Genomic DNA, 14,262 nt, shown 5'->3' with positions numbered 1-14,262 from the left:
GTTTTTACCATAGTAGCTTTATAGTATAATTTCAAGTCAGGGATTGTGATACTCCCTGTCTTGTCTTTGTTGCCCAGGATTGCCTTTGCTATTCTAGGTCTCTTCTGGTTCCAGATGAGTTTTAGTATCGCTTTCTCTAATTCTGTGAGACATGCTATTGGAATTTTGAATGTGATTGCACTGAATTTGTATAACAGTTTTAGAAGTATTGGCCCACAACATTTTGAAGCTCTGTCCATTTTCTTCATTATTTTTCCTTATAGTTCTTCAGACTGGTTCATCCTAATTGATCTATGTCAAGTTCTGAATTTTTTTCTTGTGCCAGCACAGATTTACTATGTAGCCCGCGAATGGCATCAAATGCATACAGACTAACAACCAGATTCTCCACCATCTCCTGTCCAGTGGACACTAGCTGCCCACAATTATGATCCACTTATCAGGGCTCACTAAGTGATCAGAGGTCAGAAAAATCCAAAGGTGGGATCCTCGGCAACCCACTTAGGACCCCTTCTGTCTCTGAGACACAAGCTTTCTTTCCCTCAATAAATACATTCTGCTCTTCACCTATACTGTCCCTAAAATTCACTTTTCGATTTTATATAACACAAATTCGTACTGGACATGTAATAGGATGGGAGTTTCTTTCCCCTGTATCAGTGTCACACACATGTAATATCAGAATTCTGGGAAGCTGAGACAGGAGAACTACAGATTTGAAATTAGCCTAGGCAACTTGGCAAGATCTTGCCCTAAAATTATAATTTTTTTTTTGTTTTTCGTTTTTATCAGTACCGATTGAACTCACGACTGCACACTTGCAAGGCAGGTGCTTATGCCGCTGAGCTAAATCCCCAGCCCCTCTTGCCCTAAAATTATAAAAAAAATTAAAATGTAGAGGAGTGGGAATATAGCTTGCTATGAGGGTCCTGGACACTCAATTTTAAGTACAAAACAAAAAACAAACTCACAAAATGGCCCGTGAGGCCTAGCACAGCACTAAGGACAGGACATCATCGCAGGCTGTCAGGGGAGCCATTGGGCTTGTAGGGGAAAGATCTCCAAAACTGCCCAAAATGCTCAGATCAGGAGGAAAAGGGGACAAACAGGAAGGAAAATAATAGGTTAAAGACCACAGTAAGCTCTTTGGCTAATCCTGACTAGAAAGAGTTAAAGCCTCACTGGAGAAAGAAATCAACAAGAAAAAAGCTGATAAGCCAGGCAAGGCCCCAACTGAATCAAACTAGTTATCTCTCCTCTCTATCCATCTCAGAAAAGACCAGGGCCCACCACTTAAGACAGTGTGTGTGTATGTTTCCCTTTATTTAATGGCTAACTCAACCTTGTAGTTAAAGTTCTCTTAACAAACCCATAAATTCCTCAGAGAGGATAAGGGAAATGAACTTCCCATGGTATTTGCATGTAGATCATGGTACTTGGGGTGGGACCCAAAGACCTAAAATAGTCAATCAAATTATAACAAATTCTAGGTTGGGAAGGGCCCTAATAGCTAATAAAAAAGCAGCAGGGAACAAAGGGCTCTTCTGTCTGGATCCCCTACTCTGATTTAGCCATCAGAATCTTCTGTTTTGTCTCCCTTTCCAGTAAGGTGTCAAATAAGATGTCTTCCTTTCCTTAAACTTTGTATGTCTGATTTTTAAAATTGGTATGAAGTTTGCAAATCCCAGAGAGCAGCCCTCCTGCAGCGGGGCACCGTGCTGTCCCCTAAGTTGGGGTGCCACTGGCCTCCTAGACACATCTTTATTATTATGGGAGACCAGGGATGTTTAAAGAAGTCAAAGAATCACAAGAAAGCTTTCTGAAAGTAACTCAGGGTAGCTTTTCCCACCACTGCACAAGGGAAATCAATTAAACCTTCAGGAGACAGAATTTATTTTCAGGTCTATAAAAAAGAATTATTTGTTTTGTTTTTTTGGTTATCTACAAATACATAGTAAACTAGCTCAAAGGCAGTGACAGGCACCAACCTGAATAATCAAATGCCTTGAGAGGGTATACTCTAAACAATGCAGTTTTCTACTACAGATTCCAAGTAATATGCTGTTTTTCAAATCTTGGATCTCATTCTGTAGTGCAGACTGACCTTGAACTCCTGTGTAGCCCAGGCTGGCCTCGAATTCCAGCGATCTTTGATCCTCCTCTCTCTGCCTCCTGAGTGCTGGGATTACAAGTGTGTTCAACCACATCCAGCTGTTTATTAGAAATCTCTATTTTTGCAAAGCTAGAGAGAGAACGTGCTAAGCAGCTATTCTGCTACTAAGCCACATCTCAACTTGTTTTGAGACAGGATCTTGCTACACAGTTTAGGCTGATTTGAGCTCACTATGGAGCCCAAACTGGGCTGGAACTCTCGGCAAACCTCTTGCCTCAGCTTCCGATGTGCTGGGATTATAGGCATGTACCATCACATCTGAAAGGTTTCTGCCTTAATATAAATTACCGAATATTATGGTAGTGGTCAAAACAAAAGCTTATCTTCCTGATGACCAGTTCCATCCTCCTCCTTCCCTCAGCCCTGAACAGAGTCCTTTTCCCGAGGCAAGAAAACTCGTCAGTTCCTTATCCATCTCCACTGCCCCCATAGCCTGCCTCTGGACAGAGTTTATATAACCTTCAGCTCAGTTTGTCTTTGCCCAGAGATCAACCCCAGGTATGCTCCTCTCCAAGTCCTCAATGAAGGCCTATTTTTCTTTTTTTTGCTTCTCTGTTACACTGGAAAACCTAACATCCAACTCAGCTTGTTTTCTTTACTCCCTGGGTCCCCTCCCCTGAACAAGTGAATTTCCTTGAACTATCGAGACTGGAGAAAACCCTCTGCCACAGCCTTGACATTCCAGAATGCTCAGACCTTTGGACACATAGATCTGATCAATCTGTTCCTACCTGGGGTAGTTAAACATTCTCCTGGCCCCTGTCCCAGACTCCCACCCCAGCTCCCTCGCTGGGTGTGTCCCTGATTGCCTTCCTGCCTTCTAGGCAAGCTCCCCGGCTTCTGGCCCTCCCAGAACCTCAGAGCAGGCCCAATGGGAAGCTAGCTGGGAAGAGACCTTCCTCAGCTGGACCATCTCAACAGACCTCCAAGGGTTCCTCAAAACAGAGGTCAAGGTCACAGTGGCTAGTTTGGCCTTGTACATTAGTCATTTTATTGTTGGTAACACATATAAAATACATAACAGCAACTTAAAGGAGAAGTTTATTTGGGCTTACAATTTCAGTGAGTTCAGTTCATGTTTACTACAAGATAGAAACAGCACAGTAAAAAGTCGGGGGGGGGGAGTTCAACTTATGGTGGCCAGGAAGCAGAGAGAAAAAGATGGTGACAAGAATATATCCTTCCATGTCAGGCCCCCAGTGACCTGGTTCTTCTTATCAGGTCCCACCTCCAACTCATGAGACTTCTGGGGGACACTTGAAACCATCATGCCTTGTTTAGGACACCACTGTGCTGAACAGACACTGCTGTCAGGATACTCTGTTGAGCAGGTGGCTCCCTGCCAGAGTTGGTGTCATGTGGTCTGGGTCCAGGACTCTCAGACTGAGTATCACTGAGCGCACCATCTGGGATGTGGTCTGGAATTAGACTGGGATACAGCAGGATCTGGGGACCTATGGGAACTTCAGCAGTAACATTTAGAGGACTAGGGTTCCAAGTCAAAGAGGGGTAGCAACAGGCACACTGGATCTCAGTGACTCCATGATGTTGTTTCTCTACTTCTTAGCTGGGTGCCTTCATTCTCAGGCAAGCTCCTTCAATACTTTTGAGTAATTTTAATAGTTCTTAGGATAACTGATACCCCTAAGACAGATCTCATGATGGATTCTGATTTATTCCAGCGAGCACTGTGACCCTGTTCTAAAGTGGGACACATAGGGCTGGGGATTTAGCTCAGTGGCATAAGCGCCTGCCTGGCAAGTGCGAGGTTGTGAGTTCGATCCCTGGCACCAAAAAAAAAAAAAACAAAAACAAAAAAGTGGGTCACATGGGCAGCCACAGGGTCTCTGGGACAGAGAAGGGAGTGTTGGGAACAGAGAAATCCCAGATTCAGATTCAATGAAGGTGGGCAACAGATCTCCTTCCTGGGAGCAGAGTATGGAGAAGGTGATTCCCAAATGTAGATTCCCACATCCATTCCTGACCACTCACGTTTGTTTTTTTTTAAAGTTAAGGTCTTGCTACTCCTAGCAATCCTCCTGCTTCAGTTTCTTCAAGTGCTAGAATTACAGGCATGCACCACCACGCCCAGCCAGCATAACTTCTTTTTCTTGGCCACAGAGAAGTTGGGAATTTCCTCTGAATTCCACAGATGGTTGTTATCCCACTATCCTACATCCCCAAGCCAGAAGGGGGAAGGTCAGAGCAGACTCACACCTGAGGCTGGGGCTGTCTATTGTGGTTCACACCTGCCACTGCAGAACTCACAGCTCTCTAGGACCCCAGTGCCCTGAGTCATAGCCCCACCTTGCCATTCAATCAGAGCCAGGTAGCCTTGTCCTCTCACTCAGGGGCTGGGTAAGGAAACTGGCCCTTCTCTGGTTTCAAGGAACCAAAGAGACATTTTTTGATGCTTGGAAGGAAATAGTGGGCCCCGGGCTTCACTTTTACTCCTGCCCTCTGCCTTCCTTGAAGAGGTCTCTCCTAAACTGGTCGGTGTGGTGTGTAAAGGATCAAGTGCTTGATGGAAATGCCTCAGCCCTGGCTTTGTTATCTCCCTCCCTTTGTTATTTTGACCCTTGTCCCACTTCCTGGAGCAGGATGGGAAAGCCCTGGGAGACTTCAAATAGCAGTGGGCTCCTCAGACTGCCCACCTCTGGCCCACGACACTTCTTTCCAGGAGACCAGGTATGTTTTTAGGGTTGGGCAACCCTCTCACTTCTCTGTGGCCCACCCTTGAACACTGTACTTGTGGTGCCAGGGTGGAGGCTACAGGAACCTCTGATTATCTACTCTGATAAGGAGGTCAAAGAAGAGCTGGGAGGGGCTTCATCAGCCTGCAGCCCAGGTGGACAGAAGCAGAGTGCTAGAAGGGAAGAGGGTATGGAGTGTAACTCCTCGGCAATCCTATGATTCCATGCACCTCAGCCCCATCCTTCTGGGTCTCTCTCCATTACCCACCTTGCACAGCTTCTGAAATTTACAACAACCTTCACCCCCTCAGTACCTGCCCACCTTCCAGAGGAAAGCAACTCTGTTGAGCTGCCCTAACCCTCCCCAGGACTGGGCTGAGCCACCTGAGAGGCCCCTGCTCAGCTGGTCCTACCAAGGCCATGCAGCCAAGTTACTGATGGAGGTTCTCAAGCTCAGAAAAGCATTCAGAGACTAAAACAATGACAGGAAGGAACACAGTCAGCAGGAGTGAAAACCACTCTTCTGTCCTACAGTAGAAGGAACCTCCTTTGTGAGAATGAGTACTCACACTGGGCTACTCACTCTTGATCACAGCTCAGGGTCCTGCTACTTGGGGAGGATGTGTTCCCCACAGGCCTCTCCTGCCCACCCACAAGACAAGAAGGCAGAAACTCAGATACCCTCCTGGGAATACTGCAGTCCTCGGCTGGGTCAAAGGCTTTCCAGTGCTCCTCCTAGCAGGTGGCTCCAGCTCTGCGCGCTTTGTGTCACAGATGAGTACCACCAAGCCCAGGATAAGCCCAACGAAGAAATGCTCCTTGCAGATGCCAAGAAACAAAGGCCCAGTCAGGTAGGAGGCTCACGAGTTCAAGTCCCACCTGGACAATGCAGATATCCTATCTTAAACAAAAACAAACAAACAAACAAAAACACCAAGTAAATAAATAAGCAAAGGCTTACACAGAACCAGCTGTCTACCAGCAGCCCAGTAGGCAGCTGCAGCATGTCTGCCTCAACAGGGTACATTGGGGCTATAATGCCAGGAGCTGGAAACTGGAAGTTGGTGGCTTATAAACAGAAATAGATAAGGCTATTGGATTGAAGGGTCCTTCTAATTCTCCTCACTGTGCCCTCTCTGTGCCTGGACTCTGTACCAACGGCAGGTATAAATTCCTTGACAGGATACCTCTAGGCAGCCAAGGGTAAGTATGGCCATTCTCAGATCATGAAACGGTAGTGGGAACCTCAGCAAGTCACAATCCAATCCTGCCTGACCACGCCAACATATGCTATGGAGCAGTGGTTGCTACTTATCAGATAGGTTCCACACAGAAGAGGCCCTCCATGCAGGGCCTCTAAGCTCATGAAGCCCTAGCTGGCCTTCCCCCAAAGAACAGTTCCAAGAACCAAGGGCTCACCTGTGGGGAGATAGACAGTCAGTGCTGAATTGGCCAGAGCAAGCTGCTGGGGAAGGCAGTTGGCTTCCACAGGGAGAAGTGCTCATGGGATTAATCACTGCCCACTGAATAAAGATGTTTTATTCTGGAAACTACACAAAGATCCCAGGTCTCAACCTGTTCTTGCTCTTTGGTCCCCACCCTGCCTGAAGTGTCAGAGTCTCCTGTGGAGTGTGCCAGTACCCTGAGTGGGTAAGCATGTGGGCAACCTTGCTGGGCCACCTGCAGGCACTCAGGGACTTATGGGAGCCCCCAGTGAAGACAAATAGAGTGGCATCAGTTCCCACCTGCTCAAGTTCAGTGGCCACACAAGTCCACACAATCCTGTCCGCTGTGGAATACGTGGTAGATGCTGGTAGGAGGGAACATAGCAACAGCACCAAGCAGGGAGCCCACTTGAATGGTCACACCAGCCGCTAGCAATGCTGGCCGGCCCCCACCATGTAGCATGGAGCTGATCGCCACCTTGACATATGAGAACAGGCCCATACACAGCACCCATGACAGCACCTGGGGGGAGGGTCACAGCAAGCTAGGTGTGCAAATCCCCTGCCCCAGGGCAAGCCTTCCCCACCTCTCATCTCTTCTGTACTTACCACAAGGACCATGCCTGTAGAAGTGCCCACTAGAGGAGGGCAGGGGCTCAGGACTGCCAGTGCTATCAAGTAGGCCCCAAAGAGTATTCCCAGAAGAAACAAGCCACAGAGCCCTACCAGAGACCTGCCAGGGATGGGCTGATTTAGAACCAGTTGTGTAGGTCCTGAGTTCCTCCCACCAAAGATAGGGCCCCATGTACCTGCACAGGATGCCCATGGCCAAGAAACAGGCAAGGGGGTTGGCAGAGCTGCCCAGCACCACTGCCAGGTGGTAAGTCAGGCGCCCATAAGGCAAGCAGGAAAAGCTCTGCACAGCAGGGAGTACACCATTGGTCAGTGCATTGGTGATGGCCAACAGGCCCAGCAAACAGGCACCACGGGCTGAGAACAGCTGATGGGCCTTAGTGTCTGGGCTGACAGTAGTGCGTGATGCCTGGTTGGGCGGCTCCTGCAACGGTGAGGCTTCTTCCTCTTCCTCCTCCTCTACTCCTGGTTGTCTCACTTGCAGGCCCTGCACTGGGCTGCCTGTGGGTACAGATGCTGGTGATGGTAGTAACAGCAGGAGACCCTGGAAGGCGGCAGCTGAAGTGACCAGAAGGGCAGTCAGTGCCCAAAAGAAGGTACTGGCACTAAAACGCTCAGGGAAGTAGATGGGCTCAGAGGTGCCATTGGCAGGGGCAGGTAGGCACTCAAGGCGGCCCACTCCCTGAATGAGGGCCAGCATACAGGGCAGTAGGGCACTGAGGCCTTGACCCAGGAAGAAAGACCGTAAGAAGGGAGGTGGCATGTGGCTGAGGAAGGGCAGGAAAGTGACATTAGAAGCACAGCAGGCTAGTGCCAACACCATTGCCAACGTTAGAAAGGCCACAGAGTGGGGCTGCCCGGCCACTGGGGCCACGTGGTGCCACAGAGGGGCCAGGAGGGCTGTGCCTATTATGCCCAGCCCCTGCACCACCTGGATGGGGACCCGCTCGCCCTTGCCCGGGGACAGCCGTCTCCACAGGGTCACCACCAGCAGACCCAGGTTCCCCAGCGCCACAAGCACAGAGAGGTACGCTGGGAGGCTCCAACCTGTAGAGTGGGAGGAGGCTGTGTCAGGGCACCTAGAGGATACACAAAAGCCGCAGCACCCCCACCCGCCTCTCCACTCACTCTCAGGGAGGTCTTTCACCACCACCGGTAGTTCCACCCAGATGCCATTCACAGCAGCCCAAGAGCCCATGCCGAAGAGGGCCACCAGCACGTGGGTCAGCACCAGACGGCCCAGCGGTGGTGCTGCCATGAGGCCAAAGAGGCCTCTCCAGGACGCGGCGGAAGGTCACAGACCGCTTACTCCCCACCTAAGTCCTAAGACGCTCTGGCTCTTCTGGACTTGGAAGACCTTTTCCAGCTAGAAGGAAACAAATAAGCATGCAAGTCAGGACCGGAGAGAGAGGAGGTCAAGGAGCACCTGGAAGGGACACGGTGGGGAGTCGGGCACCGCACATACCAGAAGCTGGCACGAGGCGCCGGTACGGGGACTGGTCAAGGGAGGAGCTCAGTGGACCCTGTTACATACGAAGGACCAGCCTTCTGTGCAGCCAAAACACTACAGCCCACTCTCACAAAGACCGGAGAACGACGAGCAGTCGTTTCAATGAACCCAGGGCTGCGGGTGGCGAAGGGGCGTGGTCGAAGGCGATCGGAGCTTGGCCCCGAGCTACCGGCTCCGTGGCCGGCCTTCCGGCTAGCGAGCGTACAATTCCAGCCCCGGACGCAGCCAGGTTGCACACTCCAGGGCCTACCTTGCTCGCCACGACGGCCCGCCCTCCCCGGAAGAGGAGTTTGGGGCCGGGCTTCCAGCGGAGCTGGAGGGAAGTCGGGGATTGGCGGCTCCGCCCCTTCCGCCCGGTCCTACTTCCGCCACCTTGGTGGCTATGGCTCCGGGTGCGGCGAGGCGACCTCGGCGTAAAGCCGGCCGCCGGGTCCGGAGCTCGCCGCTGGCCGGGGCGCGAGACCGCTCGGCTGAGGACTGGTGGTGGGACCGACTGGCGCCCAGCGGTTCCGAGTATCACCTATTGCAGGCAGACAGCATGCTGCTTGTGCTGCCGGGTCTGGGGCCCTCCCGCGCCCGGTCCCGCGCGCGTAAGCGCGCCTCTCGCAGCGCTCAGCGGCGGCAGTCGGGCTCGGTCCCAGCGGCCAAGTCCCGACCCCGACCCCGACCGCGACCCCAACCTGAGCCAGCGCCCGTTCCGAAGCAGGGGCCTGATGTGGGCTGGGGAGACCGCATTCCTTTGGAGGTCCTGGTGCAAATTTTCAGGCTGCTGGTGGCAGCCGATGGGCCCATGCCGTTCCTCGGCAGGTATACTACTCGGTGTAAGCTGCAGGTGGATTTACAGCGGCGTGGGTGGCAGAGCACCGCAGAGGGTGAAAGTGTTTTAGTGCGCGTACACTTGTGCTCCAGCACGTATTGGGAATCCACTGGGAACCCCAGGAACTGGACTTTGAGCAGAGATGCCCCCTGGGCCGCAGGCTCTGGAGGCACATCCGTCCCCCGTTGGTAAACCGCGTCGCGGGCATCGCCCACGAAAGGCGGGACATCTTCAACGAACTGTTCTCCCAGGGCTGCTTGTGTGTGCCGCCGTTGGAATGAGGCCGCCTCCCAGCCCGCTCTCTGGCATACTGTGACACTGTCGCCCCCGCTGGCTGGCCGCGCTGTCAAGGGCAGGGTTAAGGCGGAGAAAAAGCTTCTTGCCTCACTGGAATGGCTCATGCCCAATCGGTGAGGGGCCCCTGTTCTTACCCCTCGCTCTCCCTGTATTGGAGGGGAGGACACTGACTGCAAGGGCAATGTGGGAATGCTAGTGCAGCTGGGCCTTTGCTGTTGCCCAGGTTCTCACAGCTCCAGAGTCTGACCCTCATCCACTGGAAGTCTCAGGTACACGCTGTGTTGAAGGTAAGCACTCAAGGCTGACCTGCACACCATTTGTGACACTTGAGATTGTCCAGTACTTCCAGGGAGTGGTTCTGAGCTTCTCCACGGGGATGCCTACCTTTTCTTTTGCCCTTCAGCAGGATGAAGCCAGCCTTACGGACACCCAGCTATACCTGGCATGGGCAGAACACAAGTCATAGTTGGGGCTGTACAGGAGGATTGGCATGGCCACCAGTCTCTTGTGGACCTTTGCCGGCCGTCTCCCAATCTCATGTGGCCTGTGTCTTTCCACAGCTGGTTAGCGAGTCCTGTCCTCGACTCGCCTTCCTCAAGCTTTTAGACTGCCATGGCATAACTGCTGACATTCTGATCATGCTAGCTAAAACCTGTGGCCAGCTTCACAGCCTGAACCTACAGCATTCCATGGTGAGCCCTGTGTCCCAAGGGGCCCTGAAGAAGACTGAGCCCGGGTGACAAGCACATCTGTCCTGTATCCCCAGGTGGAGTCCACAGCTGTGGTGAGCTTTCTGGAGGAAGCAGGGTCCCGAATGCGCAAGCTATGGCTGACTTATAGCTCACAGACAACAGCCATCTTGGGTGCACTGCTGGTAGGTTGGCAATGGGCAGGAGCAGAGTTGATTGCTGAACTGGCAACTGCCAGGAGTCTGACCCCACTGTTTGTTCCACTTCTGCAGAGCAGTTGCTGCCCTCAGCTACAGGTTCTGGAGGTGAGCACCGGCATCAACCACAACAGCACTCCACTGCAGCTGCCTGTTGAGGCTCTGCAGAAAGGATGCCCCCAGCTGCAGGTACCTGATGTCCTGCTTCTCCCACCTGTCACCCCCCTCCCTCCCTGCAGCCTGAGCCTTGCCTTCAGGTGCTGCGGCTGCTGAATCTCATGTGGCTGCCCAAGCCTTCTGGGCAAGGTGTAGCCCTGGGACCAGGCTTCCCCAGCCTTGAGGAGCTTTGCCTGGCCAGTTCTGCCTGCAACCTTGTGAGCAATGAGGTCTTGGGCCGCCTGCTACATGGTTCCCCCAATCTTCGGTTGCTGGATCTTCGTGGCTGTACTCGTATCACACCTGCTGGCCTCTGTGATCTACCATGTCAAGGTCAGCTCTTGCAGGGTCATGATGAGGCAGGTAGGTTGTAGTCCTTGCCTACCTTGTGACTCATGCTTGTTTCTCTTATCTCAGAACTGGAACAGCTGCATCTGGGCTTGTATGGGGTATCGGACCGGCTTACTCTAGTCAAGGAGGGCAGCTCCCTGTTGACCCAGAAGTGGTACCACACACTGAGAGAATTGGACTTGAGTGGCCAGGGCTTCAGCGAGAAGGATCTGGAACAGGCACTGGCTGCCTTCTCAGGCATCCCTGGGGGCTCACACCCAGCCCTGTGCTCCCTCAACCTCAGGGCTACCCGGGTTACACCGAACACAGTCAGGTTAGCGTCTGTTTCTCTTGAAACTGCCATGAGGCCTAGGTATGCTATCTGGCTTGATGCTTGAAGGAACTGACCAAGTTTCTTCTTGGCACTGGCTTTGGGAATTCGAAGGTACTGGGCTTGGGCCTGGATTACTGTTGGCAGGTCAGGGGTAGAGCACAGAAAAACTGATTCCGGTCTGCAGCTCACCAGAGCCTCGGTTTTCTGGGCAGCAACTCACTTCCCTCTGGCTTTTATCCACAGTTCTGTGATCAGTAGCTGCCCTGGCCTGCTGTACCTCAACCTGGAGTCCTGCCGCTGCCTCCCCAGGGGCCTGAAGCGAGCCTACCGGGGTATGGAAGAAGTCCAGTGGTGTTTGGAACAGCTGCTCACCAGCCATGCTTCTCCCAAACTAGGTGGCTCCTGACCAAACCTGGCTAGCCTTGCCCTGTAGTCTTTCCTAATTTGGGATGTTGGAACATTTTGTCTCAATAAAATGTTTTTAGGAATTTTGCGTGGTCCTTGGGGTAGTCCCTTGAGTGAGGAACGGGTTAACCCTGATGGATGCTGTGTTGTTGGGGTGACCCCAAAGACAGCCAGCAGCTGTCTTTTTGCACACTCACTGCTGGGTTCTGCCCTTGTACTGTGTGTCCCATCTTAGGATACTAAGTGAGCTGATAGGAAGTGGGGATAGAATGACTGTAGAGAGGAAGGGGCCCTGTTCAGCCACAGGGTTCTCTGAGGGGTACTTTCCCGCAGCTTTCTCTAAAACAAGCCGAGAGTATCCAGGTACCCACCTTTAAATAAGGACTGTGAGTCAGGCTGCAACAGGTTGCAGGTGGGATGGATAGCCAGAAAATGCATGTCCCTGAAGAAGGAGTGGTCAACAGAGGCCCCCTTCTAGAACCTGCCACCCAGAACTTCTAGAACCTGTGTGAGGCCCAGCCTCCCTAGCTTCGTTCCGCTGTGAACTCCTGCTCCTTCTCAGGCTACAGTCCTGGAGATTTTGTTCCAGGTAGGAGTGTGACTGTGGGCAGTGGGCAGTGGCAGTGGCAAGCTGCCAGACTGACCACCTCTGCCCAATCCAGAATCCCAAGGGCTGGGCCAGTGGCCTACCCACCTCCTTCACTGGCAGCCGGTTCCAACTCTGGTCCCTGAGTCTCTTCCGCACAGAGCGGCATCTGGCCAGGCGCCTCAAGAATAACAGCTTTTACCCATTCACCCAACAGCAGCCTGGTGGTATGAGGGCTGAGGAACGGGAGGAGGGTACCTGGAAGGGGACTGGGTGGGCTGGTCCGTGGGCCCGGGCTGTGCCCAGGGCACTGACAGGCAAGGGTGCAGGTGGGGGGTGATGGAAGTTATCCTCAAGTATACACCTACAGTCTTTGTGCTGGAGTACTATCTGGACACACTCTGGAAGGGGACTCTGCTCTTTGTCATCTGCCTGCTCCTGGTCAGCTTAGACATCCTGAGGCAGGTCTGCTCTTCTAGTCCCATCCCCGGCATCGCGGTCCCCCTCCCCCCGCCCCTCCCTTCCTTCACTGTCTGTCTATCAGATCCTTGTTACCAACGTCTCCACAGGCAGAGAAGCAGGTGACCTGGGCCGTTTTGGCCTATGGCATGTGCGTGGGTCTGTGGCTGCTGATCTCATCGCTGCCACTGCGCCGTCTGGTGCTTAATCACACGCGTGGCATGTACCACTTCTCCATCCAGGGCCGCACCGTGTACCAGGGGCCCATGCACCTGGTCTACGTTCGTCTGGCGCTCAACTCCGACGGTGACTTGTTCGGAGAGTCGGTGGGTGGGCGGGAGAGGACAGATTGCCGTGGCCTGGCCCTGGAGCCCTCCCCAGAAGGCCCAGTCCCTTCTGGAGGCCCCATCTTGCCCCAGGGTTCCGCCCTAGAGGTGCCCCCTTCAGGCTCCGCCCTGAGCGGCGGGTGGCTGAGCTGCCCAACCCTCGCCAGCCAAAGGAAGGCGCTTCTTTCGACTGGTCCTCTGCGGCCACAAGCTGGAGCCGCTGGTACTGGTTCAGCTGTCAGAGCGCTACGAGGTGGGTGAAGCTTCAGACATGGGCCCCCTTCTAGATTAAAATGACTGCTGTCACAGTGTTTGGGGCCTTTGGGTGAGGCCATTTCGCGCGGCGAGGGTTGGTTCAGCGCCTAGATCTCAGCGCTGCCAGAGCATCCCAGGAGGACCAGAGTGGGGACTCCCAAGAGGCGTTTCCAGTGCCCGGAGACCTGGCCGTTACCTTTTTCCACAGCACATGGAATATCTGGGCCGTCACATTGCCCGGAAACTCAGTATCAACTACTTCGACTACCTGGTCGCATCTTACCGGCACGAGATCCGCCACTGGCCGCTGGGGGCCGCCTTTAGTCCAGGGATCGTGCTCCGGAAGGACCACATCTGAAACAAGCCTCTACAGCCACCTGGATTTGCTTCAGCCTCTGTGGCTAGCTCTGGGGGCTTGTCCACACCTACCCTGGGCATTAGAGTCCCTCTCACTGCTCTTCTACTCAATAGAGCTTCCTTTAGCTTCCAGCTAGCTTGCTTTTTGTGTTACGGAGGGTTTTTTCTGTTATTTTGAAGGTAGTAAAATACAACAGAACAAGGCAGAACAAAGCCAATCAAGACAATCCAGTGAAAATGGTACAGAACTTCAGAGCCGGATACCAGGATAACAATAATAGGTACCCTAGTATATCTCGTTATCTTCACCATAGTTGTCCATTCAACCAGGTATAGCGAAATCAAACCAAAAAACAGAACATTATAAAACCATCAAAACAGAATGTTGAATAGAGCAAAACAATCAGAACAAAGCAAAACAGTGAAAATGATGTTTGCCTTCCAAGAGAAGATAGAAGAAAATCTCCAATACTTGCTATATTGCATCCTTGGGAGGTCACCCTCCCAAGAGATGCTCAGATTGTTGTGGAGATTTCTATCCAAGATCTTTCACAGTGTAAACTTCCCAGAACCTCAGAAATTGTCCTCAGCCATTGAAGC

General features: G+C 52.6%; 3 protein-coding genes across 11 annotated transcripts; 2 read left to right on the top strand and 1 right to left on the bottom strand.

Moving 5' to 3' along the window:
* Positions 1-3,137: 3,137 nt before the first annotated feature.
* Slc52a2 (solute carrier family 52 member 2) lies at positions 3,138-8,793 on the bottom strand. Of its 7 annotated transcripts, none has more exons than XR_010041270.1 (7): positions 8,410-8,768; positions 8,073-8,310; positions 7,121-7,991; positions 6,921-7,044; positions 6,612-6,834; positions 6,286-6,416; positions 3,138-5,767 (listed from the first exon to the last, which is right to left on the bottom strand). XR_010041270.1 is itself a non-coding variant. In XM_023562360.2 (6 exons), exons 2-5 carry the CDS (start codon positions 8,200-8,202, stop codon positions 6,622-6,624), a joined length of 1,338 nt encoding a protein of 445 aa, XP_023418128.1. In that variant the 5' UTR covers positions 8,203-8,310; positions 8,705-8,793; the 3' UTR covers positions 3,138-5,767; positions 6,612-6,621. The 7 variants fall into 7 exon arrangements, 5 of the variants coding, with proteins under 5 accessions (XP_023418128.1, XP_003463785.1, XP_005000951.1 ...); XR_010041271.1 differs by having other exon boundaries at positions 3,138-5,763; XM_023562360.2 differs by lacking the exon at positions 6,286-6,416 and having other exon boundaries at positions 8,705-8,793.
* A 14-nt stretch (positions 8,794-8,807) lies between these two features.
* On the top strand, positions 8,808-11,762 carry Fbxl6 (F-box and leucine rich repeat protein 6). Of its 3 annotated transcripts, none has more exons than XM_013145779.3 (9): positions 8,808-9,261; positions 9,523-9,681; positions 9,792-9,855; positions 10,129-10,260; positions 10,335-10,442; positions 10,530-10,643; positions 10,748-10,943; positions 11,028-11,274; positions 11,518-11,762. In XM_013145779.3, exons 1-9 carry the CDS (start codon positions 8,837-8,839, stop codon positions 11,678-11,680), a joined length of 1,608 nt encoding a protein of 535 aa, XP_013001233.1. In that variant the 5' UTR covers positions 8,808-8,836; the 3' UTR covers positions 11,681-11,762. The 3 variants fall into 3 exon arrangements, with proteins under 3 accessions (XP_013001233.1, XP_003463784.1, XP_063087344.1); XM_003463736.5 differs by having other exon boundaries at positions 10,712-10,943; XM_063231274.1 differs by lacking the exon at positions 10,129-10,260 and having other exon boundaries at positions 10,712-10,943.
* Positions 11,763-11,948: 186 nt separating this feature from the next.
* On the top strand, positions 11,949-13,812 carry Tmem249 (transmembrane protein 249). The gene is made up of 6 exons (XM_063231350.1): positions 11,949-11,954; positions 12,273-12,492; positions 12,636-12,730; positions 12,835-13,030; positions 13,218-13,303; positions 13,514-13,812. Exons 1-6 carry the CDS (start codon positions 11,949-11,951, stop codon positions 13,661-13,663), a joined length of 753 nt encoding a protein of 250 aa, XP_063087420.1. The 3' UTR covers positions 13,664-13,812.
* The last annotated feature ends 450 nt before the right edge of the window (positions 13,813-14,262 follow it).

This window comes from Cavia porcellus, unplaced genomic scaffold, assembly GCF_034190915.1.
Source record: "Cavia porcellus strain 051 isolate PalLab524CR breed Dunkin Hartley unplaced genomic scaffold, mCavPor4.1 scaffold_19, whole genome shotgun sequence".
NCBI classification, from domain to species: domain Eukaryota; kingdom Metazoa; phylum Chordata; class Mammalia; order Rodentia; family Caviidae; genus Cavia; species Cavia porcellus.
The sequence above is the reverse complement of the archived record's forward strand: the minus strand, read 5'-3'. Positions and strand labels throughout refer to the sequence as shown.